The sequence below is a fragment of the Vipera berus genome (assembly GCF_964194415.1).
Source record: "Vipera berus genome assembly, chromosome: 6".
In the NCBI taxonomy this organism is placed as follows: domain Eukaryota; kingdom Metazoa; phylum Chordata; class Lepidosauria; order Squamata; family Viperidae; genus Vipera; species Vipera berus.
Genome location: NC_138208.1, coordinates 5,086,275 through 5,112,209, shown reverse-complemented (window position 1 = coordinate 5,112,209; position 25,935 = coordinate 5,086,275). Strand labels below are relative to the sequence as shown.

The 25,935-nt window shown below is 45.6% G+C and overlaps 1 protein-coding gene across 1 annotated transcript in view; it reads left to right on the top strand.

Annotated features, from left to right (window-relative positions):
* The window catches only part of LAMB1 (laminin subunit beta 1), a 70,919-nt gene extending 44,984 nt beyond the window's left edge, over positions 1-25,935 (top strand). Inside the window, exons 22-33 of the mRNA XM_081330714.1 lie at positions 135-352; positions 1,028-1,124; positions 6,184-6,553; positions 9,057-9,241; positions 10,220-10,461; positions 14,603-14,806; positions 18,175-18,319; positions 19,498-19,705; positions 21,123-21,264; positions 22,615-22,791; positions 24,330-24,489; positions 25,291-25,935. Coding sequence (XP_081186840.1) covers positions 135-352; positions 1,028-1,124; positions 6,184-6,553; positions 9,057-9,241; positions 10,220-10,461; positions 14,603-14,806; positions 18,175-18,319; positions 19,498-19,705; positions 21,123-21,264; positions 22,615-22,791; positions 24,330-24,489; positions 25,291-25,424 — 2,282 coding nt within the window. The 3' untranslated portion in view covers positions 25,425-25,935. The remainder of the gene's footprint in view (positions 1-134; positions 353-1,027; positions 1,125-6,183; positions 6,554-9,056; positions 9,242-10,219; positions 10,462-14,602; positions 14,807-18,174; positions 18,320-19,497; positions 19,706-21,122; positions 21,265-22,614; positions 22,792-24,329; positions 24,490-25,290) is intronic.

Here is a 25,935-nt window from a genome sequence, read left to right as displayed (position 1 = left end):
GGTAGGAAAACTCTCTGAAGTTGCGGCTGGCTTCTGGAAAATTGTTCTGAGATCTTCTCTGTGGTATAACTACTTCTTCTTCCACCAAACGCACTGCAAGACAGGCGGTAGTTTTTGCTACTCCTTCGTTCCAGAATGTGTCTGCAATTACCTGGGAACGGCGCGTCAGCGTTGCAGCAGCTCTGAAGACTGTGAGTGTGAGACAGAAACGGGCCAGTGTCAGTGTCTCCCTAATGTGGTCGGGCAGAACTGTGATCGTTGTGCTCCAAACACGTGGCAGCTGAGCAGCGGGACCGGGTGCGAACCCTGCGCCTGTAATCTGGAGCATTCCTTCGGCCCGTCTTGCAATGAGGTAAGGAGGCTTTTTCGGAGCTAAGGGTGGCATAATAATCAAAATAGTAGTAGTAGTAGTAGTAGTAGTAATAATAATAATAATAATAATATTTATTTATTTATTTATTTATTTATTTATTTATTTATTTATTTATTTATTTATTTATTTATTTAAATTTATATACCGCCCTATTCCTGTAGGACTCAGGGCGGTTTACAGGGAAAAATTAAAAAAATTAAAATACATCACATACAAAATTAAAACAATTAAAACTAAGATTAAATTAAATCCCTGGATTTAGACTAAAACCCCATTAATTAAATAATTAAAACCCTTCAGTCTGGGCCAGACAGCTCGAAGAACCAGGTTTTCAAGTCCCGGCGAAATGAGCGAAGGTCGGGGGGCAGTCCTAAGCTCCGTGGGAAGTTGGTTCCAAAGGGCCGGCGCGCCCACAGAGAACGCCCTTCCCCTGGGAATAACCCGCCGGCATTCCTTAACCGGCGGTACCCTAAGAAGGCCCTCCCTGTGGGAGTGCACTGGACGATGGGAAGTTGATGCCGGCAGCAGGTGTTCCCTTAGATAATAATAATGGGAAAGTTCCCAATTATGGATCCGTATTATGACCAGCCTGGTTTTAGTATGGATTAATCACTGGTCTAAAGTTGATTTCCCCCCTCTCTTTTAAATTAATAGTTCACCGGGCAGTGCCAATGTATGCCAGGATTCGGGGGACGCACCTGTACGGAATGTCAGGAATATTTCTGGGGTGACCCTGCGGTGGGCTGTCAAGGTGAGTATGTTATTATTCCGTGCTCTCCCTCCCTGTTGTCAAGGACTACATCCAAATATTCAAATACCCAGCATTTATGTGGTTCTGATATTACGGGACAATCCAAGGTAGCTGTGGATGGTTTGTTTCGTGAGGATGTATGGGGAACAAACCAAGCATTGTTCACGTTGGTTTCATTTTGTTTGAATCCAAGAAATTAGATACAAGACTGGAGACGATAAAAGTAGCTTTCTTAGCCTCTTGATGTTTCAATATTTGTTATTTATCCAGGACTTCCTAACAAGGCTTTAGTCTCTTGATGTTGCAATTGTGTTGTCGTAAAGGACTTTCAAAGGCCTCAGTGAGGTTATCTGTTTTTTTTTAAATTTTAGTGTAGCTAAATTTTAACATTGTTGGATTTATATGTTAGTTTATTAACGACACCGTTAAAAAAAATAAAATTAGATTTTGCAGAGTGGAAAGTGCAGTCTTCATTAGATACACATCTTTTTTCATTGTTGAATTAAGACTGTAACAAATGTGAGCTCCTACTGAAGAAAAAAAAAGAATGTGTTAAAATGTGTTAAAAATATAGAAATATTTGAAAATGCCCCAAAGATGCAGACTATAAAATTCAGTTATATATGCAATAAAAAGTAGGAAGGAAGGAAGGAAGGAAGGAAGGAAGGAAGGAAGGAAGGAAGGAAGGAAGGAAGGAAGGAAGGAAGGAAGGAAAAGAAAGAAAGAAAGAAAGAGAAAGAAAGAAAGAAAGAAAGAAAGAAAGAAAGAAAGAAAGAAAGAAAGAAAGGGTATATAATGCATTTGTGTGTGTATTTGTATAGAGATTGTGTGGGTGGGTGTAGAGAGAGAGATTATATAGAGATTATATATAATCTATCCATTGACTAGACTAGACAACAATTGTTTATTGGTCAAGTGAGCAGAAGCTCTCAGTGTACATACAAACAACAAAGTGATAAATCATAGATCATAAATCATAAGACATAAACAAGTGATAAATCATAAGCTACCAGTAGGAGACGGTGAGTAGGAAAGATGAGATCTATCTATCTATCTATCTCGATAGATAGATAGATGATAGATAGATAGATAGATAGATAGATAGATAGATAGATAGATAGATAGATAGATAGATAGATAGATAGATAGATAGATCTATAATCTATAATCTATCTATCTATCTATCTATCTATCTATCTCGATAGATAGATAGATGATAGATAGATAGATAGATAGATAGATAGATAGATAGATAGATAGATAGATAGATAGATAGATAGATAGATTATAGATGATAGATAGATAGATAGATAGATAGACAGATAGATATATTTATCATCTATCTATCATCCATTTGTCTGTCTGTCTCTATTTATCATGTATCATCCATTTCTATGTCTCTCTCTCTGGATTTTAAATACAGAATTGTAGAATTGGAAGGAACAAATTAGGCCATCCAATCCAACCCTGTTCTGTGCAAATATCCATTTGAAAGGCATTCCTGGCCTATGGCTGTCCAGCCTTTACTTTAACCTCTTCAACTAAGGAGAGCTACCGTATGGCTGGATAACTAGCTCCAAAGTTAACCAACTCTGATCTTACTGGAAGGAGGTTTGTCCTTACCTTCGGCCGGAAACTGCCTTCCTATAGCTTAAACCTTAGATTCCCTGTCCTGCATTCTGGAATGTAACTTGCAGCGTATTGAGCTTGTTCTGGCAGGTGTCCTCTCAGGTATTTGAAGAATGTTATGGTACCCCCTTTTGGTTTTCTCATCCCAAGGTTAAATGTTCCAGTTTGTTCGATCCTATGCGTAGGACGTAGTTTTGCGTTGATTGTTTGTTCATTCACTCTTAAGACATGTTTACCTTCTCCCTCTGCGTTTTATTCTGTTTTAATATTGGTGAAGATTTAAGTATGTTTGGAATGTGAAGAATACAGACTTGGTCAGTTTCACCAAAGAGCTGTGGTTCTTCAAATGGTTGCCTTGGCTAGGCCTGGCCAATCACAAAACGGGTCTGCAGGCTCCCAATTTGGATCAAGACAGTGCACACAGCAGTTTATCAGAATACAGAACAAGAGAGTTGGGAGGGGCCTCAAATTGTGAGTTCTAGTTCTGCCTTAACCATGAAAGCTGGCTGGGTGACTTTGTTTGGGCCAGTCAGCAGGAGATCTTGAGTTCTAGTCTTCCCTTAACCATGAAAGCTGGCTGGGTGACTTTGGGCCAGTCAGCAGGAGATCTTGAGTTCTAGTCTTCCCTTAACCATGAAAGCTGGCTGGGTGACTTTGGGCCAGTCTTGAGTTCTAGTCTTCCCTTAACCATGAAAGCTGGCTTGGTGACTTTGTTTGGGCCAGTCACCAGGAGATCTTGAGTTCTAGTCTTCCCTTAACCATGAAAGCTGGCTGGGTGACTTTGGGCCAGTCAGCAGGAGATCTTGAGTTCTAGTCTTCCTTTAACCATGAAAGCTGGCTGGGTGACTTTGGGCCAGTCAGCAGGAGATCTTGAGTTCTAGTCTTCCTTTAACCATGAAAGCTGGCTGGGTGACTTTGGGCCAGTCAGCAGGAGATCTTGAGTTCTAGTCTTCCCTTAACCATGAAAGCTGGCTGGGTGACTTTGGGCCAGTCACCAGGAGATCTTGAGTTTTAGTCTTCCCTTAACCATGAAAGGTGGCTGGGTGACTTTGGGCCAGTCAGCAGGAGATTGTAAGTTCCAGTCCCGCCTTATCCACGAAAGCCAGCTGGCTGACCTTGGACCAGTCTCTTTCTCTCAACCCAACTCACCTCACAAGGTTGTTGTTATGGGGAAAACAGGAGAAGGAAAGTTTGCCGGACATGTTTGCCGCCTTCAGATATTCATAAAAATAGTAAAGATGGGCTACTGATCAATAAAATGGATAGAAGGTGTAACCTAATGGACTTGGGCATCTTCCAAGAGGAAGAATCATCTACTTGATGGCTTCAATGTTCACCCAAGTCCGGAATTTGATTGATTCATGAGTCAACTCTCCAAAACTAACCTTTTAAGGGTTAAGTGGGACCTCCTCCTCCTCCTCCATGTCCAATCCCACCCCCAGACCTAACCTTCAAAGCAAAATGAATTGCCAGAGGGCAGATACATTCCATAGCCAGGCCATTCACAGTGGGGATGCCAGAGTGGCTTTGAAGAAATTAAAGCACCATGTATGTGTTGGGCCTTTATTTCTGGGAACAAAAAGGCCACTTTGTTAAAATTGCACCCAGATAAGTTGAGAACAGCTTTTTTCTTTATTTTCTCTATTTTGTATTCTTCGCCCTGTTGCTCAAATTCTCCACAAGAGAAGCGGGGGTTTTGTTTGAGGTAATTTGCTCCTTTAAATGGCCTTTTTACAAATCAGGCTAAAGAATGTGAATATGTTTTAAGGAAAAATAGTGATTATTATTTTTTTTCTCCTCTCCTTCGGTCATGTCACTTTCTCCCCCCCCCCCCCAATTATTTGGAGAAGAACCTTGAACGGTCAAAGTGCTTGGAAACCAGAAAGTTGTACGTAAAAATCCTGAAGGGTTTATCAACCACTTATACGATAAATTTATCGGGGAGTTTTGGATTAATACGCTGCCTTTCTAACAGCTTCCGTTTGCCAGAGGCCAAAGAAAATCGGAATGTCGACATACCTGCTTATGATTTCATTTGGATTACATTGCACAGCAACTGATATTTCACAGCGGTGGGAAGAAGATTCACATTTGTTTTGGTCTTTCTTTAAACAAAGTTTTTAAGCGGTAGCATTTTCCAGTTGTGTTTTCTCCTATCTGGCTATTTGGGGTTAGACTTAACCAAAAAAAAAATTGCTGTTGATTGCAGATTCCCACCAGGTCACAGATGAACGTGATCTAGAGCCATTTCTGTGGATGGATAATTTTGTCATTGATCTGAGTGGGACCGTGAGCTGTACTCAAAACGGAGACTTGGCATAAAAAATTGTATAAGAAAAAGAAATCTGAATGAAACCCATTTAAGAATGCAGTATTGCAGGCTAATTCTGCCGACTGCCATCAGTTCGATCCTGACCGGCTCAAGGTTGACTCAGCCTTCCATCTTTCTGAGGTCGGTAAAATGAGGACCCAGATTGTTGGAGGCAAATATGCTGACTCTCTAAATCGCTTAGAGAGGGCTGTAAAAGCACTATGAAGTCTAAGTACCATTGCCATTGCCATTAACATTATGATAAGTTCTGATTTTCCGTGCAGAAAATATTGGGGAGAGAAAAAACTCCTCTGTATCCATTTTTAAGTCCAACATAAAAGAGATTTTACAAGTCTTAATTGGAGCGTTGAAGACTTGAAGGTCTACCAAATGAGGGCACCACAGCTTGTATCTTAATGTCCTTCTTTCACATTCTCAAGAAGGAGGGGAGGGGGAATCAAGGTAAAATGCTAAAAAATATATATATACTAAAATGTTTAGCATTTTATTTAACTATTAAACAAGCCCATCCATCTCACCAGAAGAACTCTGAGCAGCGAGCAAAGATTGAAAACTTTGAAAAGTGCCTTATCCAAATCAGTTCTTTTAAAAAACAGACGTCCCGTATCAGAGCTACACTGATACGGAGAAAAGCCAGGTCTCCGAGGACTTGTGGAAGGATCAAAGCCATTCACATCTCCAGGGCAAATCTGTTCTATAGGTGTACAGCAGTGATGGAGAACCTTTTAGAGACCGAGTGCCCAAACTGCAACCCAAAACCCACTTATGTATCACTGGGTGCCAGGTGGGCGTGGCCTACTGGGTGGGTGTGGCTGTGGTGGTCATGGAAGATTGGGTGGGTGTGGCCAAAGTGGGTGTGGTCACCTCAATGTCGCTCGTGGGGAGGGACACCTGTGTGTGTGGGGCGGCTGGTTGAAGAGGTTGAACAGTTGCCACCTCCGGGGCATGGCACGGGTGCCCACAGGGAGGGCTCTGAGTGCCGCCTCTGGCACCCATGCCATAGGTTCGCCACCACTGGTGTACAGGAAGGAGTGGCAGAACCCACTCCAGAAAGTTGATCATCGTGGTTTCCACAGCCCAGTTTCATTTCTCCTTCAGCTTGTGAGTGTGATTCGCGAGGCATCCAGACTCTGCAGTGCCACCGGTCGAGTGGCCAGTGCATCTGTAAGGAAGGCGTCGAAGGAGCCTGTTGTGACAAATGCACCCGAGGCTACGCCGGAACATTTCCAGACTGTGCTCCTTGTCACCAATGCTTTGCTCTCTGGGATATCATTGTCAGCGAGCTGACGAATAGGACCCAGAGATTCCTGGAAAGAGCCAAAGTCCTGAAGATCACGGGGGTGAGCGGCCCCTACCAAGAGACCCTCAGCTCGGTGCAGGAAAAGCTGAACGAGATCCAGAGCATCATTGCTCAGAATCCTGCTACCCAGCCTCTTCAGAACATCGGCGACCTCTTTCAGGAGGCAGAGTAAGTAGGAAAAAAGGGAGGATATTTGTAGCTCCGGGGTTGACAGGATGGCGCCACGGTGGTCTCTGAGTTGGGTTGTTTTCCTGCAGACGTTTCACTACCAAAGAAGGTAACGTCATCCGTGCTAGAGTAAGTATGGCATACAGCAGAAAGAACCTTGCCTGCTGTTAGCCCGACCCTGGAGGACGGAGGGTCTTGTGGTTGAAGGATTTCAAGGAGAACTTGGGGAGAAAGAAAGGGGGCAAAGATGGAAACGTGGTGGCGAAGAATGGTTATTGTGAATTTGACTGTAAATGATGGTACCTAAGAATTAGCAAACGGTTGTTCTTACCGATTCCGTATAATTCCTTGTGTGTCTGATCACACTTGGCCAATAAAGCCATTCTATTCTATTCTATTCTATTCTATTCTATTCTATTCTATTCTATTCTATTCTATTCTATTCTATTCTATTCTATTCTATTCTATTCTACAGTATTGTTCTATTGTATGCTATATATTCTATTCTGTTTCTATTCTATTCTACTCTATTCTATTCTGTATTTCTATTCTATTCTATATATTCTATTATTCTATTCTATTCTATTCTGGAAGGGACGCGGTGGCTCAGTGGGTTAGGACGCTGAGCTTGTCGATCAGAAGGTCGGCAGTTTGGTGGGTCGAATCCCGAGTGCCGCATAACAGAGTGAGAGCCTGTTACTCGTCCCAGCTTCTGCCAACCTAGCAGTTCGAAAGCACGTAAAAATGCAAGTAGAAAAATAGGGACCACTACGGTGGGAAGGTAATAGCGTTCCGTGCGCCTTTGGCGTCTAGTCATGCCGGCCACATGACCACGGAGACGTCCTCAGACAAGGGCTGGCTCTTCGGCTTTGAAACGGAGATGAGCACCGGCCCCTAGAGTCGGAAACAACTAGCACCTTTACCTTACCTTTTACCTATTCTATTCTAATTCTATTCTATTACATTCTACATTCTATTCTATTCTATATATTCTATTCTGTATTTCTATTCTATATATTCTATTCTATTCTGTATTTCTATTCTATTCTATATATTCTATTCTATTCTATTTTTATTCTATTCTATTCTAATTCTATTCTATTCTATTCATTCTATTGTTCTATTCTATTCTATATATTCTATTCTGTATTTCTATTCTATTCTACTCTATTCTGTATTTCTATTCTATATATTCTATTCTATTGTTCTATTCTATACTATTCTATATATTCTATTTTATTCTGTATTTCTATTCTATTCTGTTCTGTTCTGTTCTGCTCTGTTCTGTAATTCTATTATTCTATTCTATTCTATTCTATTCTATTCTATTCTATTCTATTCTATTCTATTCTATTCTATTCCAAATTCTCTTCTCTTCTCTTCCTCTCCCCTCCCTTCCCTTCCTTTCCCTACTCTGCTCTGTGCTAGTTTTCTTTCTTGTTCTTCTTCCTCTTTGCAACTGGGAAAGCGAAATGGCAAGGCTGATGAATCTGTCGATGTAGGAGACGAGCAGGCCCAGCTGGGAAGTGGAGTTAAACCTGCCAACTCGGGGTAAATTTGCTTCACAGCCATTTCTCCTAACATTTCTGTGACTGCGTATTTTACAGACTTTCTGGAGACTTTAAAAGCCTCCATTGTGCAACATTTGCCTTCACAGAATGCGGCTTATGTCTTACGGCTTATGAAAAAAGTTCCTAACACAGATGGTTTATTATGTGAGGCATGAAACAAAATTAGGGACGGGACCATGAGCCAATGTAGCATACGTCATTGGCAATATTCAAGCACATTACGGCAGCATTATGGAATGCAGATGGTTAAATCTCCCAGAGGTGTGCTGTTTTCCCAAGCTTTTTCCCCGTTTTGCGTTCCTGAAGCAACGATCAGACAAAACAGACACCCCGAAATGCACCCAACGATGAGGAAAGAACACCATAACACAATGCAGATAGTCCTCGACTTAACAGCAGTTGATTTAGTGGTCGTTTCGAAGTTACAAGGGGACTGAAAAAAAAGGGATTCAGGACCGTTGCGGCATCCCCAGGGTCAGGTGATCTATATCTGGATGTTTGCAAAACGGACTCATATCTGTGACGGTCGCCGCGTCCAGGGGATGCGCCGTGTCCGTGGAGAGAGGTTTTTCCACGGACCGGAAAGTGTGGTTTTGTGTGCTGCCTGCACCCCACGGATGGGGCTTTGCTTGTTTGTGGGGGCCGGTTACTGAACCGGGGGGTGGGGGGAGGGGTTTGGGGACCTCTTAACAGCTGTGGCGAGAAAGGTCGTAAAACGGGGCAAAAAAAATATCACCTGAACCACTGTCTCAGTTAGCAGCAGAAAATCTGAGCTCAATTGCGGTCGTACAATTGCGGTCGTACGTTCCTACGTATTCTACCCTGACAGGGAAGAAGGGAAATCGTTTGAAATAGGTCTTTAGATTCTCGGCAAACTGGGTTTGCGTCGCGTTGCAGTTAATGGCGGGTTTTTTGGGGGGGGGGGTTCACAGGAAGCTCAAAACAGACGTGGCCCAAAAGCTAACCGAAGTCGAAGAAAAGCTATCTGGTGTGGCGAACGAAAGCGGCGCCGTGGAGGCCGAACTGACGGCTTTAGAGGCAGACGCGAAGAGCTTACACAGCGCTGTGAAGGAACTTGCCGAACAGCTGGAGTTCATAAAGATCTCTGATGTTCGAGGTTTGTATTTTGAGAGCTCGAGGAATTTTGGCTGGGTAAATCTGGCTTTGACTCAGAAAGGAAACTGTGGGAAGGTCCCTAAGCGGATCTGTTTCATGAACATTTCACAGGATCCAACCCAAACGAAAGGCCTTAGGGAGGATCGGGCTTGGGAAGCGGCGAAAATTTTTCGAATTGATGCACGTCACCTGGATTTCTGTGAAACCAGCTTAACTGGGTTTCATTGGCCATGCTTAATCCTGGCCACGTCGTGCATTTAATTTCGTAGACAACTTCTCCAAACTACAAGGAGTCCTCAACTTACAACCATTCATTTAGCAACCGTTCAAAGTGATAATGGCACTGAAAAAAATGACTTGTGACCGGTTTTCACACTTACGACCATTGGTCATGTGATCAGAATTCGGATGCTTGACAACCGGCTCACATTTACGACGGTTTCGCAGTGTCCCAGGGTCACCTGATCCCTTTTTGTGACCTTCTGACAAACAAAGTCAAGGGGAGGTGGCGGGAAGCCAAATTCCCTTAACAACCGTGTGACTATTTTAATCTGCAGTGACTCACTTTACAACTGGGGTAGGGAAGGTCGTAAAACGGGGCCAAACGGCACTTTAACAAATTTCTCACTTAGCGACCTGCGTTTTGGGGTCAATTGTGGTCCTCTCTCGAGGATCTACCTGTATTTAATGACAGTTGCCGTGTCCTGGGTCACGTGGTCCGCTTTTGCGACCTTCCGACACGCAAAGTCAGTGGGGGAACTTCATAACCGTGGGACTTGCTGAACAGCTGCAGTGACCGACTTTGCAAGAGTGGCGGGAAAGGTCGTAAAACGGAGCCAAAGCTCACTTTAATCACTGTCTCGCTTAGCGACAGAAATTTTGGGCTCCCTTGTTGTAAGTGGAGGATTACCTGTATTACCGCCGTAAAGGCCAGAGGAACGTGGCTGGCTCAACCTGTCCCACCTCTTGACGGTTTCAGGCGCCCTGGACAGCATCACCAAATATTTCCAGATGTCGTTGGATGCCGAAAAGAGAGCCAACGCCTCGGTTTTGCTACCCGGAAGCCTGGTTGAACAGTCGGCCGAAATGCGCCTGGAAGTGGAGAGCTTGATCAACGACACCGAGGCCGCATTCAAGGCCGCCCAGGAAGAGCAATCCCGGCTCTTGGACGAATTAGCCGGCAAGCTGCAAAGTCTGGATTTGGCTGAAGTGTCGGAGAAGGTAGGCAACCCCTCCGAAGGCCGATATCTGAGCTTATTTGGACAAGGGGCAAAGAGTTTGGGAAGGGGTGGATGTGAACAGGGACCGATGTCAGGAACAAAGAATAAAAATGGTTGCGTAGTAGGTGAGGTGTCTGTGGAGATGTTCGGTCGTCCAAGGTCATGGTTGTCCCTAAAAGGTGCTTTTAAAACTCCTAGGAGCTGGAGCAAATAACGGGAGCTCGCCCCATCCCGTGGCACTTGGGTCTCGAACCTGGACTGGCAGCTTTTCAGTGCCTTTAACCGCTGAGCCATCGCACCGCACCCTCTCCTCCCCCCCACCCCGCAATTTCATTTAGATTTCACTGAATATCTCATCTGTATCCCAAAGTTGCTTTTTTCAAGAGGCAACTGTACTTCCTTGGTTTTTTGCTTCGAAGACGTTTCGCTTCTCATCCCAGAAGCTTCTTCAGCTCTGGCTGGATGCTGGGGAAGGGAAGGATTCCTATTCCTGGCAGACAGCTTGGTCCTTTGCATTTTTTTTTTAGAGAGCCGTTGAGGCCACTTGGAGGTTTATCGGGGTCCTCGGGGTCACCCGAGCAATGCAAAGGGGCGTGGAGCCTTCTTGGAACTGCTGAAAGGACCGTGTTGTAGACTGGAAATAGACAGTGTCGTATCCCTTCCCCTTCTGTTGAGAGAGGGCTGTTGAATTTTGACATAAATGACTTCTTTGATCCCTCTTTCCAACCAGCCGTCCGGCTTGTCCAAAATGTGGACTTTGTAGTCTTCAAGAGAGTGGCCTTTTTGTCTTTCAAATGCAGATGGACTACTTACTACTGCATCCTGTCCCGATGGGTATGTTTTCAAGCTTCACCAACGCGTGGCACAGCCTAGGAAAACAAACCCATCAGGATGAGATTCCACCTCCAAGTGGCCTCAACGACTCTCTAAAGGAAGGCAAATGACCAGCCGTCCACAAGGAATATCTGTTCTGTTCCAGCCTACGACCGGCCCTGTTTGTGTGTCAGGAACAACCCCTTTTGACAGTCAATAGGCTGGGGGAAAAAACCCAACCCAAATTTATTTACAGTTCAAACAAAAAAGCAACAGAATATTTCCTTCAATAAATGAATCAAAATATCAAACAAGAGTCAACAAACAAAAACAGAAGTAGCAAGAACAGACCAGGATTTTCTCAGAATGTCTCCAAACGGTTGCTTTCAGCAACCAGCCCCGCCCACACCTTCCCCTTTTATTATCAGTCCCAAGGCGTGGCTTCTCACTGCCTTCTCCTCCTCTCACTGAGTTGCCTCATTGAATTTCTCTGCTCTACTCTGCTCTGCTGGATTGCCTTCTGCTTCTAGCGTCTCTGAACAGATTCAGCTGTGACTCTTCTGAGTCCAACACCTCGTGCTCACACAGCTGGGCCTCATGAGGAACATGACTGGAGGGGCCAGGCTGAGAGTCCTGCAGTGCATCAGAGCCTCCCTGACACTGAAGGCTCTCCGAACCCCTCCTCCTCCTCCTCAGATTCATCGGACTCAGCTGCTGGGAGCACAGGCTGACACTGAATCACAACAATATCAATCCTTCCATTCCCCACCATCCAGACCAGAGACGAAGAATCTTCTTGGATGAGAAGCGAAACGTCTTCGAAGCAAAAACAAGGAAGTCCAGTTGCTTCTTGCGAAAAGCACCTTTGGGATACAGATGAGATATTCAATGAAATATAAATGAAATTGGGGGGGGGGAGAGGGTGCGGTGTGATGGCTCAGTGGTTAAAGACACTGAAAAGCTGCCAGTCCAGGTTCGAGACCCAAGTGCCACAAGATGGGGCGAGCTCCCATTATTTGCTCCAGCTCCTAGGAGTTTTAAAAGCATGCAAATGCGAGTAGATTAATAGGTACCACTTCGATGGGAGGTAATGGCGTTCTGTGTGCCTCGGCCTATAGTCATGCTGGCCACATGACCACAGAAGCGTATTCGGACAACGCTGGCTCCCTTGACTAAGAAAGGGAGATGAGCCCCGTGCCCTAGAGTTGGACAAGACTAGTCAGCCGAAAACATTGCCTTCGATAAATGAAATGCCAGATAGATTGCCATGGATTAGAGCATCCTCACGGTCACGCGATCCAAATTCAGCCGCTTGGCAACCGACTCCTATTTATGACCATCACAGGATCAATTTTTGTGACCTTCTGGGGAAAGCCAGATTCACTTCACAGCCCGGTTGCCGATTTCACGCCTGCAGTGATTCACTTAACAACTGTGGCAAGAGACGGTGCAAAAGAGGGCAAAGCTCACTCAACCAACGTCTCGCTTAGCAACCGAAACCTTTGTTCTGTACCAGCCTGCCACCGGCCCTGCAGCAAAAGCAGGGACAACCCCTTTACAAACGGCAAGAGGCTGGAATAAAGCCTGCCAAATTTATTCACATAAAACAGAGCAAGACAAGACACCAACCATAAAACACGAGCTAAGAAGCAGGAACAATCCAAGCGGTTGCCTTCAGCAAACCAGCCCTCCCACACATTCCCCTTAAATACAGTTCAGGGCGTGGCCTCTCTCTGCCTCCTTCCGAGGTGCCCCATTGCCTTCCTCTGTTTACTCTTGACTGACTGCCTCCTGCGTCGGGCGTCCTTGAACAGGGCCAGCTGTGGGTCATCTTCATCCACGCTGTCAGGCTCACACAGCTGGGTCTGCATCGTGACCAGATGAGAGGGGCCTGGCTGGGGGCTCTCATCAAGCTGTCCAACCCACTCAGCAAGCTCTTCAACACCCCCCTCCTCCTCCTCCTCTGAGTCGTCCGACCCAACTGCCGAACCCACAGGCTGACCCTGAATCACAACAACCTTGAGGTCCGTTGGGGTTGGTAATCCGAGGACTTGACTTATCGATCTGAGAGTTTTCGGCATCTCTCCTCATTTCCCACAGCAAGGATCTTTCTTTCGAAAGATAAAGATAAGTCAAGTCTTGAAAAGCAAAGGCGGGAGCTGAACCAGCAAGCCCATGTAAAACCCTAGGATTACACTGAGAAATTTGATCAGACAAAGATGATCTTCTCCTGTGATGCCAAAATACCTTCCAGGGGGGGTGCAACATGTCAGCAGCATTTCCCAATTACCACCCACCTGGTGACAGAAAAATAGGAAAATTCGCAGAAGGGCCCACCCAGGATTATTTATTTATTTCTGCATTTTCTCCAGTCTTTTATCAGGGAACATCTCCAAACTCGGCTTCCAACCACCCAAGATAAAAAATTAAAGCCAAAACAAAAAATAAAAAATGCAAAGGAGGAGAAAGCGAGCTGCAGAGAATAATAAAAACAAACAAGCTCAAACGCAAAAGTCACGTCAGGATGTAAACACTTTTTCTTTTTTTTTTTTGAAAAGGGGATGGATTAAAAGGCCGTGGAAAAAAATGGAAACGAAGAGGCTTTGGGCCGGCAAGGAAAAACATGTGTCGTAGGTGCCTGGGAGGATTTAAAAAAGAGGGGGCATTTAGACTACTGTAGGTAACTTCCTACTAAAAGAACAGAGGAACAGGATATGATTTGCAAAGCCCGACTTAAGACAATGTTTGGTCTAGTTTCAGCTGAAAATTTGTGTATTTATTACCTCTATCCAGACACGGCTTCAAAGTGCTCACTTGTTTCACTTATTAATTTGTTGAAATCCAGGAATCAAATCGAACGGCTCTCTCATTCCTCCTGTTTCAGATAAACGTTAAATGTCCTGGGGAGTAGAATGCTGGTAGTCCTCAACTTACGCCCCAAAATTCCCGTCGTTAAGCGAGACATTTGTTAAGTGGGTTCTGCCCCATTTTACGACTTTTCTTCCCTCGGCGGTTAAGTGAACCCGGCTTCCCCCCGTTGATTTTGCTGGTCAGAAGGTCGCAAAAGGGGATCCCGTGACCCCTCCCGGGGACGCTGCCACCGTCGTAAATACGAGTCAGTTGCCAAGCGTCCGAATTTGGATCGCCCGCAACGGTTGTTAAGCGTCCAAATTAGGGGGTCACTGGTTCCCTTTTTTTTTTTACCCCCAGCGCTGTTGTAACTCTGAGCAGTCACTAAAATGAACCGCCGTAAGCCGAGGACTACCTCCCACGCTTTACGGAGCTGGCTCTTGGCTGTTTGGGAAGCGTTAATCTCTTTTCCACTGCAGGTGTGCGGGACTCCGCCGGGGGCGTCTTGCGTCGATTCCCCCTGTGGCGGGTTGAGTTGCCAGACTGAAGATGGGATGAAGCATTGCGGAGGGCCCGGGTGCCAAGGCCTGGTGACGGTGTCCCGCGGCGTCTGGCAGAAAGCCGTCGATTTCGACAGAGAGGTCTTGAGTGCTCTGGCGGAGGTGGAGCAGCTCTCCAAAATGGTGATTATTTAAGATGGCTTAGCCACCAACCACTGGGAAGTAGGTGTGTGTGGGCCAGTCAGGGCGAGAACCAGCACGCTTTAACGTTCTGCATGATGGGTGCCCCGTAAGTGCCTTCCAAACACTATTCGTTGTGGAGTCGCCAAGTCGTGTCTTGACTCCTCGTGGCCCCATGGTGCACAGCATGCCAGCCCCACCCACCCCACCCCGGGCATCCACCGTCTCCTGGAGTTTGCCCACGTTCCTGTTCATTGCGCCGATGACCCTAACCTAACCATCTCCTCCTCTGCCGTCCCCTTTTCCCTTTGCCTTCCATCTTTCCCAACATCGGGGGCTTCTCCGAGGAGTTTTTCCTCTCTCCTCATTTGGTGGCCGAAGTCTTTGAGTTCAGCATCAGTAGCCAGCACTCCAGAAGACAGGCCTAAGATACAGGAGGATCTGAACAAACTGGAACACTGGGGGCTATCTAACATAACGAAATTCAGTGGTGGAAAAAAGTGAAGTTCTACATTTAGGCAAGAAAAACTGAATGTACAGGTATAGTATAGGTCAGGGGTAGGCAAACTCTGCTCTTTTATGACTCATGGACTTCAACTATGCTGACTCAGGAATTCTGGGAGTTGAAGTCCATGAGTCATAATACCAGCCTACCCTTGGTATAGGTGGTACCTTGCTCAATAGTAGCAACTGTGAGAGGGATCTTGGAGTCCTAGTGGACAATCCCTTAAATAGGAGCCAGCCGTGTGCTGCAGCTGCCAAAAAAGCCAACACAGTGCCAGGCTGCATTAACAGAAGGATAGAATCAAGGAGAGAAGCAACCTGGAACTAAGGAGGAATTTCCGGGCAGTGAGAACAATTAACCAGTGGAACAACCTGCCTCCAGAAGCTGTGGATGCTCCAACACTGGATGTTTTTAAGAAGAGACTGGACAGCCATTTGTCTGAAATGGTATAGGGTTTCCTGCCCGAGCAGGGGGTTGGACTAGATGACCTCCAAGGTCTCTTCCAACTTCATTATTATTATTATCTGTCCTTCCCAAGGACAGTGAGGGTCAGTTTCCTTTCGGATCGACCGATTGGGTCTCCTGACAGTTGAGTCTTCTCCAGCACCGCCATTCAGAAGCACCAATTCTCCGACGCTCAGCCCTCGTTGTGGTCCAACTCTCGTAGCCATACGTCACTGTTGGGATGCTCATAGCTTTGGCCCGGTGATATAGCTTATTGTTAGTCCCTGACTTGTGACCCATTTCTTAGCAACTATTTATAAAGTTCCCAACAGAGATGTAACTCAGAGTTGACATTCTGATGGTCACGTCCTCGGTCATGTGACCTCACTTGTCACCCTTTGCAACATCCCACGGTCATGTGACCGCGTTTTATAAGGGTTTTGCCCCAAACTGGCATTTACTTCCATTCTGGGGGCAAAACTGCACCCTTTAGAGCAGGGGTCTCCCAACCCCCAGTCCGTGGACCGGTACCGGGCCACGGTAGGCCAGCCACCGGTCCGCACAAACAAGCAAAGCCCCATCCGTGGGATGTAGGCAGCACACAAAACCACACACTCTCCAGTCTGCGGAAAAACCTCTCTCCACAGAAGCGGTCCCCGGTGCCCCAAAACGTTGGGGACCTCTGCTTTAGAGAACCTTTCGTTCACAATAGCTGTGATGTGCCTCACAAAAAGCTTCTATAAAATCAGGCCAGGCACGTGACCAACTTATTTTCCAGCTCTAGAGTAGAAGCACATTTTACAACCATCCCGAGTTACAACAGGGATGGGCAGGCTCCATTATAGTCGCAAATTGAGGATTGTCTGTATATACTGTAGATATTTGCCTCTGTGAAGAAGATGCCTGCAGAATTAACAGTCACGGTATAAGAGAGTTGGAAGGGACCTTGGAGGTCTTCTAGTCCAACCCCCTGCTCAAGTAGGAGACACTATACCGTTCTGGACAAATAGCTCTCTAATTTTTCTTCAAAACCTCCAGTGATGGAGCACCCACAACTTCTGGAGGCAAGTCGTTCCGCTGGTTAATTGTTCTCGCTGTCAGAAAATTTATTCTTAGTTCTAGGTTGGTCCTCTCGTTGATGTTCTTCTACCCGTTATTTCTTCTCGCTGCCCTCAAGTGCTTTGGAGAATAAGCTGACCCCGTCTCCTCTGTGACAGCCCCCCAAATATTGGAAGATTCCTATTACCCTTAGTCCTTCTCTTCCTTAGACTAGGCCAGGGGTGGGCAACCTTGGCTCTTTTATGACTCGTGGACTTCAACTCCCAGAATTCCTGAGCCAACTGTGCTGAGGGAAAATGGAGAGGTTTCCAAGCTGAGCCATGCTGGCTCAGGAATTCTGGGAGTTGAAGTACATGAGTCTTAAAGTTGCCACGGTTGAGGACCCCTGATATAGGGCAGAGGTGGGCCACCTTGGCTCTTTTATGACTCGTGGACTTCAACTCCCAGAATTCCTGAGCCAGCCATGCTGAGGGAAAATGGAGAGGTTTCCAAGCTGAGCCATGCTGGCTCAGGAATTCTGGGAGTTGAAGTCCACGAGTCATAAAAGAGCCAAGGTGGCCCACCCCTGGTCTAGGCCTAGGCCGCTTTATGACTCGTGGACTTCAACTCCCAGAATTCCTGAGCCAGCCACAGTGAGGGGAAAGGGAGAGGTTTCCAAGCTGAGCCAGGCTGGCTCAGGAATTCTGGGAGTTGAAGTCCACGAGTCATGAAAGAGCCAAGGTTGCCTACCCCTGGACTAGACATACCCAGTTCCTCCACCATGGATCATATCCTCCTGTCCCCTGGTCATCCTTATTGCTCTTCTCCACACTTTTTCTGGAGTCTCGACGTCGTTTTGTTGAGAATCGTCCAAAGGATTCTTAAAAATTACACTCAGAGCTTCAGGAGCAGTTAAGGCCGTGGTGGTGAACCTGTGGGCACACGTGCCACAGGTGGCACACACAGCCTTCTCTGTGGGCACGCGCGCTGTCGCCCCAGTCCCAGGTCTTCAGCTGGGTTTTATAAAACCTTTTCAATTTAGGCCTCCGCTGCCATATTAAAAAAAATGGGTTCAATCAATCAATCAATTTCAATTTCTCACGGGGGTGGGGGAAGAAAACATCTTGCAAAGTTGGAAGTGATTGATTGAACTTTTTAGTCCCACCCAGTCTGCCGGTGACCACCGCAGTCACACCCACCCAATGGGCCACGCCCACCCAATGGGCCACGCCCACCCGGCATAAGTGGGTTTGGGGTTGCCGTTTGGGCACTCGGTCTCTAAAAGGTTCGCCATCACTGAGTTAAGGTCTGCGTCGGTATTCCTTTTCGACGAGAAACGGAACTTGCTAGCCGTTGTAAACACAGGCCCGCTTCCTTCACGTAGGTTTCGGAAGCCAAACAAAGGGCCGACGAAGCCAGGCAGAACGCCCAAGACGTTTTGCTGAAGACCAACGCCACCAAGCAGCAGGTCGACAGGAGCAACGAGGATCTCAGAAAACTTATTCAGCAGATCAGAAATTTTTTAACGAGTAAGTAATTATTTTAAGGCGGCTTCGGGTGACTGACGTGGACCTCTCTGTAGAACGGCTTCCTTTTTACAGTTACGACCACAGTTGCGAGCCCAAAATTTAGGTTGCCCAGTGAAACATTGGTTCAGCGAGTTTTGCCCCATTTTACGACCTTCCTTGCCACAGTTTGTTAAGTGAATCACTCCAGTTGTTCAGTTAGTAACACGGCTGTTAAGTGAATCCGGCTTTCCCCCATTGACATTGCTTGTCAGAGGGTCAACAAAAGGGGATCCCGTGACCCCGGAACGCTGCGACCGTCATAAATACGAACCCGTTGCCAAGCCTCTGAATTTTGATCACGTGACCATGGGGATGCCTGCGATGGTCGTTAAGTCTGAAAAACGGTCATAAGTCACTTTTTTCAGTGCCGTTGTAACTTCAAACAGTCACTTAGCGAACTGTTGTTGTAAGTCAAGGACTACCTATACTTTTATCACTTTTTCCCTTTTTTTTGGGGTCATCAGATTTTGGACATCTTGCCAAGCCTCTGCATTTTGATCATGTGACCTGGGTTTGCTGACCCTCTGTGCAAGATTTGCAGCAGTATTTGTTGCAAATTATGGAGTGTATTTCTATAAACAATGAATCGGAGACTGGATGCATGGAGACAAGATAGCTATCTAGTACCAAGTCAGATGATTGGTTGTCCTACCTTAGTATTGTCAACTGTGGTTGGCAGGGATGTCCACTATTTCAGGAAGCTTTTTCCAGCTTGGCTCTGGAAACGGCATAAGAAGCACCTACTTGCTCACTGAATAAATGATTCCTCACCTCAGTCTAGGCCTCAAAGTCCTGGAGGAGACCTCTCAGGTCTAGAACGGCCTGCCGGAAATGCGTAGATGCCACTTCTGGAAGTCCGTTCTAGGCCTCGGAGGAATGGAGGGGGCCTCCCAGGCCTAGAATGGCCCATTGGAAGCGTGTGGATACCACTTCCGGGAGTCTGTTCTAGGCCTCCGAGTCTTGGAGGAGGCCTAGAACAGCCGACCGGAAGTGCATGGATGCCACTTCCAGAAGCCCGCTCTAGGCCTCGGAGGCCCAGGCCTGCGTCCAAGAAGAAAACCAGTTGTTCAGGTGTTTGAATTCCACCGCTGCCCTCTTCCCTTGGGTCAGTCACGGCTTTCTGTTCCTCGTCCTGACAGAAGAGGGCGCCGATCTCGATAGCATCGAAGCCGTCGCCAATGAAGTTCTCAACCTGGAGATGCCCAGCACACCTGAACAGCTGCAAACCCTGGCGGATAGCATTCGCGACCGTGTGGAAAGTCTGTCTGATGTGGAGACCGTCCTTCAGCAGAGCGCTGGAGATATCGCAAGGGCGAAGGCGTTGTTAGACGAAGCTAAGAAAGCCAGGTATGAAGAATACGCCATGTTTGTTTGTTTTGTTTCCTGTAGTAGACAGTTGCAGAAATCTTAAGACTGTTCTTTCATGGGTGTAATTAAACCTGGAAGAGGCAGATGTCCGCGGAGAAGACAGATGGGTCAACCTTCAGGGTTTCTTCAAGGAGAAGGACTCCCCCACCCCCCATTCACTCAATGGGTCTGACTGGAATTCGTAAAGATACCCAGCTAGTTGCAGCACGGGCCGTCCTTGACTTACGACCACAAGTGAGCCCAACATTTCTGTTGCTAAGCGCAACATTTGTTAAGTGACCTTTGCCCCGTTTTATGACTTTTCTTGCCACAGTTGTTTCATTAGTAGCACGGTTGTGAAGTGAGTCTGCCTTCCCCCACTGACTTTTCCCGCCAGGAGGTCGCAAAAGGGGGAATCACACAACCTGGGACACTGCAACCGTCATAAGTATGAGTCGGTTGCCAAGCACCTGCCTGTTGATCCCATGACCTTGATGGTGCCACACAGGTCATTAGTGTGGAAAACGGTCATCAGTCAACTTTTTTCAGTGCCGTCGTAACTTCGGCCACTAAATGAACTGTTGTAAGTCGAGGACTACCTGTATGTTTATAATTTTTTTGACCTCACTGCTGCAGTTAAAGGGTAGTAGGGAAACCCTGGAAACACTGACTAAGAATGTGGTTTGGGATGTTTTAATCTCTACGTGTCCCAGGGCAAATTATCTTCACAGATTTGAGGATTCCAGTCTCTCAGCATCTAAGCCAGTGCTGGCGAACCTATGGCACACGTGGGCACTCGGAGCCCTCTCTGTGGGCACGCGCGCCTCGCTCTCTGGCTAAGTTTTTGCAGGAAAAAGCTATTTCTCAAACCCCTTCCTAGCCAAAACAAGCCTCCGGAGCAAGCGTGCTGTTTTCAGCCTTGAATTATATCAAATCTGACACCAGAAACAGACTAACAGATGGCCTGAGTGCTGCATGTGTTGCTCTCAAACGTACAAAGTATAAGCCAAGGCTAGACAAATGATCAGCATGCATACAACAGCAAAAATCACATTCATTGTTCAAAAGCATGCCAAAGGCAAACTTTTACCTTTCAGTAAAAAAAGTTGCTTGTGTCATTGAAAGCTTTGTCGTTGTGTTTTTCTTTTAAGACAAAAGATGTTAGTGTAGGAGTTGTTTTTTTTTTCTAAACTAAAACCTCAGTATTCAGATTCAATTGCCGTGTTGGCACTTTGTGATGGGTTGCAGTTTGGGCACTCGGTCTCTAAAAGGTTCGCCATCGCCGATTCTAAGCTGATCATGAAATATTGCTAGAAAATAAACACAAGGCGCAAACTGAAATGGAGACCTGTTCTCCGAACTAGGAGCCAATCCTCGTTTTAAAAAGAGTCTAACGTTGCTAATCTCCATTGATCAGCAAAAGCGCGACGGACGTGAAAGTCACGGCGGACATGGTCAGAGAGGCCCTGGAAGAAGCTGGCAGAGCCCAAACGACAGCTGAAGATGCCATCAAACTGGCAGAGAAAGACATTGAAGGAACGCAAGGCTTGCTTGCCTCCGTAAGTTTTAGATTTTCTAATTTGGAAAGAGTTAAGGACATTGGTATTTAGCAAGATGACAGGGGAAAATGCGCCGTTCACGTTATTTCCTTGGGCTTGCGTCTATCTTGTGCGTGAGCCCGACTCTTCATGTGCTTTGAGATCTAAATAAGACAGGTGGTTCCATTAAGTACAACAGGTTGAGGACTCTCCGTGTAGGAAAACTTACTGTGGATTGGAAGTTACCTTTTCCCTTTTGCAAAATGGGTTTGAGGTCTGCACTTCATATTATGAGGAGCTAATTTCAACATAGGTTTTTTTTCATCAAGCAAGGTCCCAGTACTGGCTAAAGCAGGGGTCTTCAAACTTGGCCCTTTTATGACTTGTGGACTTCAACTCCCAGAATTCCAGGGGTCTTCAAACTTGGCCCTTTTACGACTTGTGGACTTCAACTCCCAGAATTCCAGGGGTCTTCAAACTTGGCCCTTTGATGACTTGTGGACTTCAACTCCCAGAATTCCAGGGGTCTTCAAACTTGGCCATTTGATGACTTGTGGACTTCAACTCCCAGAATTCCAGGGCTCTTCAAGCTGGGCCCTTTGATGACTTTTGGACTTCAACTCCCAGAATTCCTCAGCCAGCATGCCTGGCTGAGGAATTCTGGGAGTTGAAGTCCACAAGTCATAAAAGGGCCAGGTTTGAAGACCCCTGGGCTAAAGTATGGAAACCTGGGGGGAGGGTAGGGGGTGGAATTCACATACAAGATGGTTGATGATTCCAAGTTTAGGTGTAAGAATGAGGAATAACAGTTGGGAGGGATCTTGGAGGTCTTCTAGTCCAACCCCCTGCTCAGGCAGGAAACCCTATACCATTTCAGACAAATGGCTGTCCAGTCTCTTCTTAAAAACCTCCAGTGTTGGAGCATTCACCACTTCTGGAGGCAGGTTGTTCCACTGGTTAATTGTTCTAACTGTCAGGAAGTTTCTCCTTAGTTCTAAGTTGCTTCTCTCCTTGGTTAGTTTCCATCTGTTGCTTCTTATCCCGCCTTCAGGGGCTTTGGAGAATAGATTGACCCCCTTCTGCTGGTCACAAATCTAGTCACAACCTGGAACAGGTTAATGCAAAAAAAAAAAAAAGAAGAAGAGTGAAGTTGGACTAGAATCAAACTTCCCTTGCTATTATCGTCTTGACCTTTGGGTGAGCTTGACCTCAACTCCTAAAATGTAGGGTCTGTTGTGCTGACCTGCTGTCTGAATGGCATGTAAGCAAGCAGAAAAGGAATGTCCAAATACAGGCCGAAGTTATATTTCTGGGAAACCGGGTGCCCTAACCACGCCTGTTTCTCCTCTTCCTTCATCCGTTCTGTGCTAGATCGCCTCCGAAACCGGCTCCGTGGAAGACCGCTTGGGGAACGCGACCCAGCGCATTGCAGAACTAGAGAAGAACGTGGAAATGCTGAGAGAGAAGGCTGCGACCAACGCGGAGGGTATAAAAGCCGCGGAAGAAAATATCGCCGTGGCTAATCGAACCACCGCAGATGTGCAAAAAGTGAGCATTGAAACCTTGCAAGGGCTTTCCGACATCCTGGGGTGCTATTAGGTTCTTCTGAAGACAGCGCTCATCCCACGAAAAGCTCTTCCGAGTTCAAAGCTTTCAGGCGGCGGGTTTGAATAAGGCGAGGCAGTGCTGGCCGAGAGAGAGGCCGAATGAGGAAAGAAGCACGGTGGCACCACAACACAAGCCCCCAGCCCTTTGGGTGTGTGTCTCTGCGTGTGTGGTGTGAGGTGACATGCCATTGCCAAAGGGGTGGGCTTTCCGGTGCGATGGTACAATGCCGCTTCTGTCGTCTTGATGAGGCTAGCGCAATCCTATGGACACCCGCGATGCAAAGTCAACAGTTCATGAGGAAACCAGCAGAGTTAGCCAGGCGCTTCTTAAATCAATCGCTAAAAATGCCCAGAGTTATCCCGTGGTAAGATAAATTTTACAAAGAATGGAATGGAGTGAATAGATTCGAATAGGGAATTGAATAGGGAATAGAATTGAATAGAATAGGGAAAGGAATGGAGTGAAATGGAATAGAAATAAGAATAGAATAAGAACAGAATAGAATGTAGAGAGAATATAATAGGATAGGATAGGACAGAACAGAATAGAATATAGGGAATGGAAATAATAGAATAGAATAGAATAGAATAGAATAGAATAGAATAGAATAGAATAGAATAGAATAGAATAGAATAGAATAGAATAGAATAGAATAGAATAGAATAGAATAGAATAGAATAGAATAGAAAATATGGAATAGAATAGAATTACAGAATAGAATGAATGGAAATTAGAATAGAATAGAATAGAAATTATAATAGAATAGAATGTATAGAATAGAATCGAGAAGAAATAGAATAGAATATAGGGAATGGAAATATAGAATAGAATAGAATAGAATAGAAAATATGGAATAGAATAGAATTACAGAATAGAATGAATGGAAATTAGAATAGAATAGAATAGAAATTAGAATAGAATAGAATGTATAGAATAGAATCGAGAAGAAATAGAATAGAATATAGGGAATGGAAATATAGAATAGAATAGAATAGAATAGAAAATATGGAATAGAATAGAATTACAGAATAGAATGAATGGAAATTAGAATAGAATAGAATTAGAAAAGAAAAGAAATAGAAATAGATGGAATGGATGGTGATAAAGTGAGTCACTGCAGTCGTAAAGCAAATCCATTCTTCCGAATGTGCTTTTTTTTTTGTTTTGCTGGAAATCTGCAAAAACAGTCATGTGAACACGAGATGCTGCAACCGGCTGCAAATGCAACTCGGTTGCCAAGCATCAGAAAGGCAACCATTAAGAGACCACAGGGAGAAGGTGGTAGTAGTAACGTTTGAGGACAGGTCTTAAGTAGCTTTTTAAAAATCTTTTGAATGGTCATTAAACAGCCTATCGTTAAGTCAAGGACTGCCTGTATTAAAGGCAAGAATGTTTTAGCAAAAAAACACAACGGAATACCTGAGTCATTTTGGGGAAATATTAACACTTTCCACTTCTCTCTCTCTCTCTCTCTCTAGATACTAGATGACAGTGTGAATGAGAAATACAAAACGGTAGAAAACCTAATTGCCAAGAAAACAGGCGAGTCTGCAAACGCGAGGAAGAAAGCAGAGGAGCTGCAAAACGAAGCTAAAATTTTGCTAGAGCAAGCCAACAGCAAACTTCAGCTTCTCAGAGGTATGCAATGTGTGGGAAGGTCTTGTCAGCTTCTCTTTAAAAAAAAAGAAAAGAAAAAAGACCGTTTTCAATTATAGAAGAGTCCACTGGCGTTTTTAATGGCGTAAAACATCCACCATCAAAGTAAAGCTTTTTTTTCTCTTTAATGAAGCCAGGGAGAAAAGAGTTGGTTGGCAGGCTTGAAAGAACTGGGGTGACGCAGTGGTTAGAAGGCAGTATTGCAGGGTGACTCTGCTAACTGCCAGGAGTTCGATCCTGACCAGCTCGAGGTTGACTCAGCCTTTCAATTTTCTGAGGTGGGTAAAATGAGGAGCCAGGTTGTTGGGGGTCAACGTGGAGCCTTGGTGGAGCCGTGGGCTAATGCCTCCTGAAGTAACACCAGCTGCCTGCAATTAGTGCAGGTTCGAGTCCCACCAGGCTCAAGGTTGACTCAGCCTTCCATCCTTCCGAGGTAGGTAAAATGAGGACCCAGATTGTTGGGGGCAATTAAGCTGACTTTGTAATAATGCCGCTTGGGGTGTGTGTGTGTGAAAGCCCTAATAAGCAGGCATGTACCTAGAATGAAGGCTACTGCTAAGCTTGTAAGCCGCCCTGAGTCTTCGGAGAAGGGCGGGATATAAATGGAATTAAAATAAAAAATAAAAAATAAAAAAACGTGCTGACTCTCTCTTAGAAAGGGGCTGCGAAGCAATCTATAAGTCTTAAGTGCTGCTGCTACTCCCGTCTTGAGTGAATTCCTCAAACTACCCCCCCACGGGTGTTGCTGCTAAAACGCCCGGCTTTTTGTCCTTCTCATTGCAGAATTGGAAGACACGTATGAAAAAAATCAAAAAATCCTGGAAGACAAAGCCAAGCAAGTCACGGAACTGGAAGAAACCGTCCGAGGCCTTTTGCAAGCCATCAGTCAAAAAGTCGCAATTTATAGCACCTGCTAGAAGAAATTGGCAAAGGAAACGAAAAAAGGGGGGAAAAAAAGAAAGAAAACCCAAAAAAATTACATTTCATCGGATGATGGGTCTAAAACCCGATCACGCCACCCGTCATGACCCGACTCGCCATTTTTCTTGTTTTGTAAAATAAAACGCTACTTTGTAACCAAGTATATGCCTCATTTAACCCTAGTTAGCCTCATTCCGAGGTTACTTTTTATTATCCGAAATAGTAAATTAACCCTTTGAAATCTGCTAATAAAATCCTGGCATCAAACGTGAGGGTTTTAACCACTTAATTTTGACTCGAAGCATGCCCAGTCTTCCGATAAAACAATCCAAGCGCATAGCCCAGGGCTTTTCAACCTTTTCACCTGTCGTACCACTTTTAGGATATGGCAACATCCGAGGACCACCAGTCGCCTAGCAAGGTGTCAAAAACTTGATGACCAAAAAAAGGAAAAAAGTGATGAAGTACAGGTAGTCCTCGACTTACAACAATTCGCTTAGTGAGTGT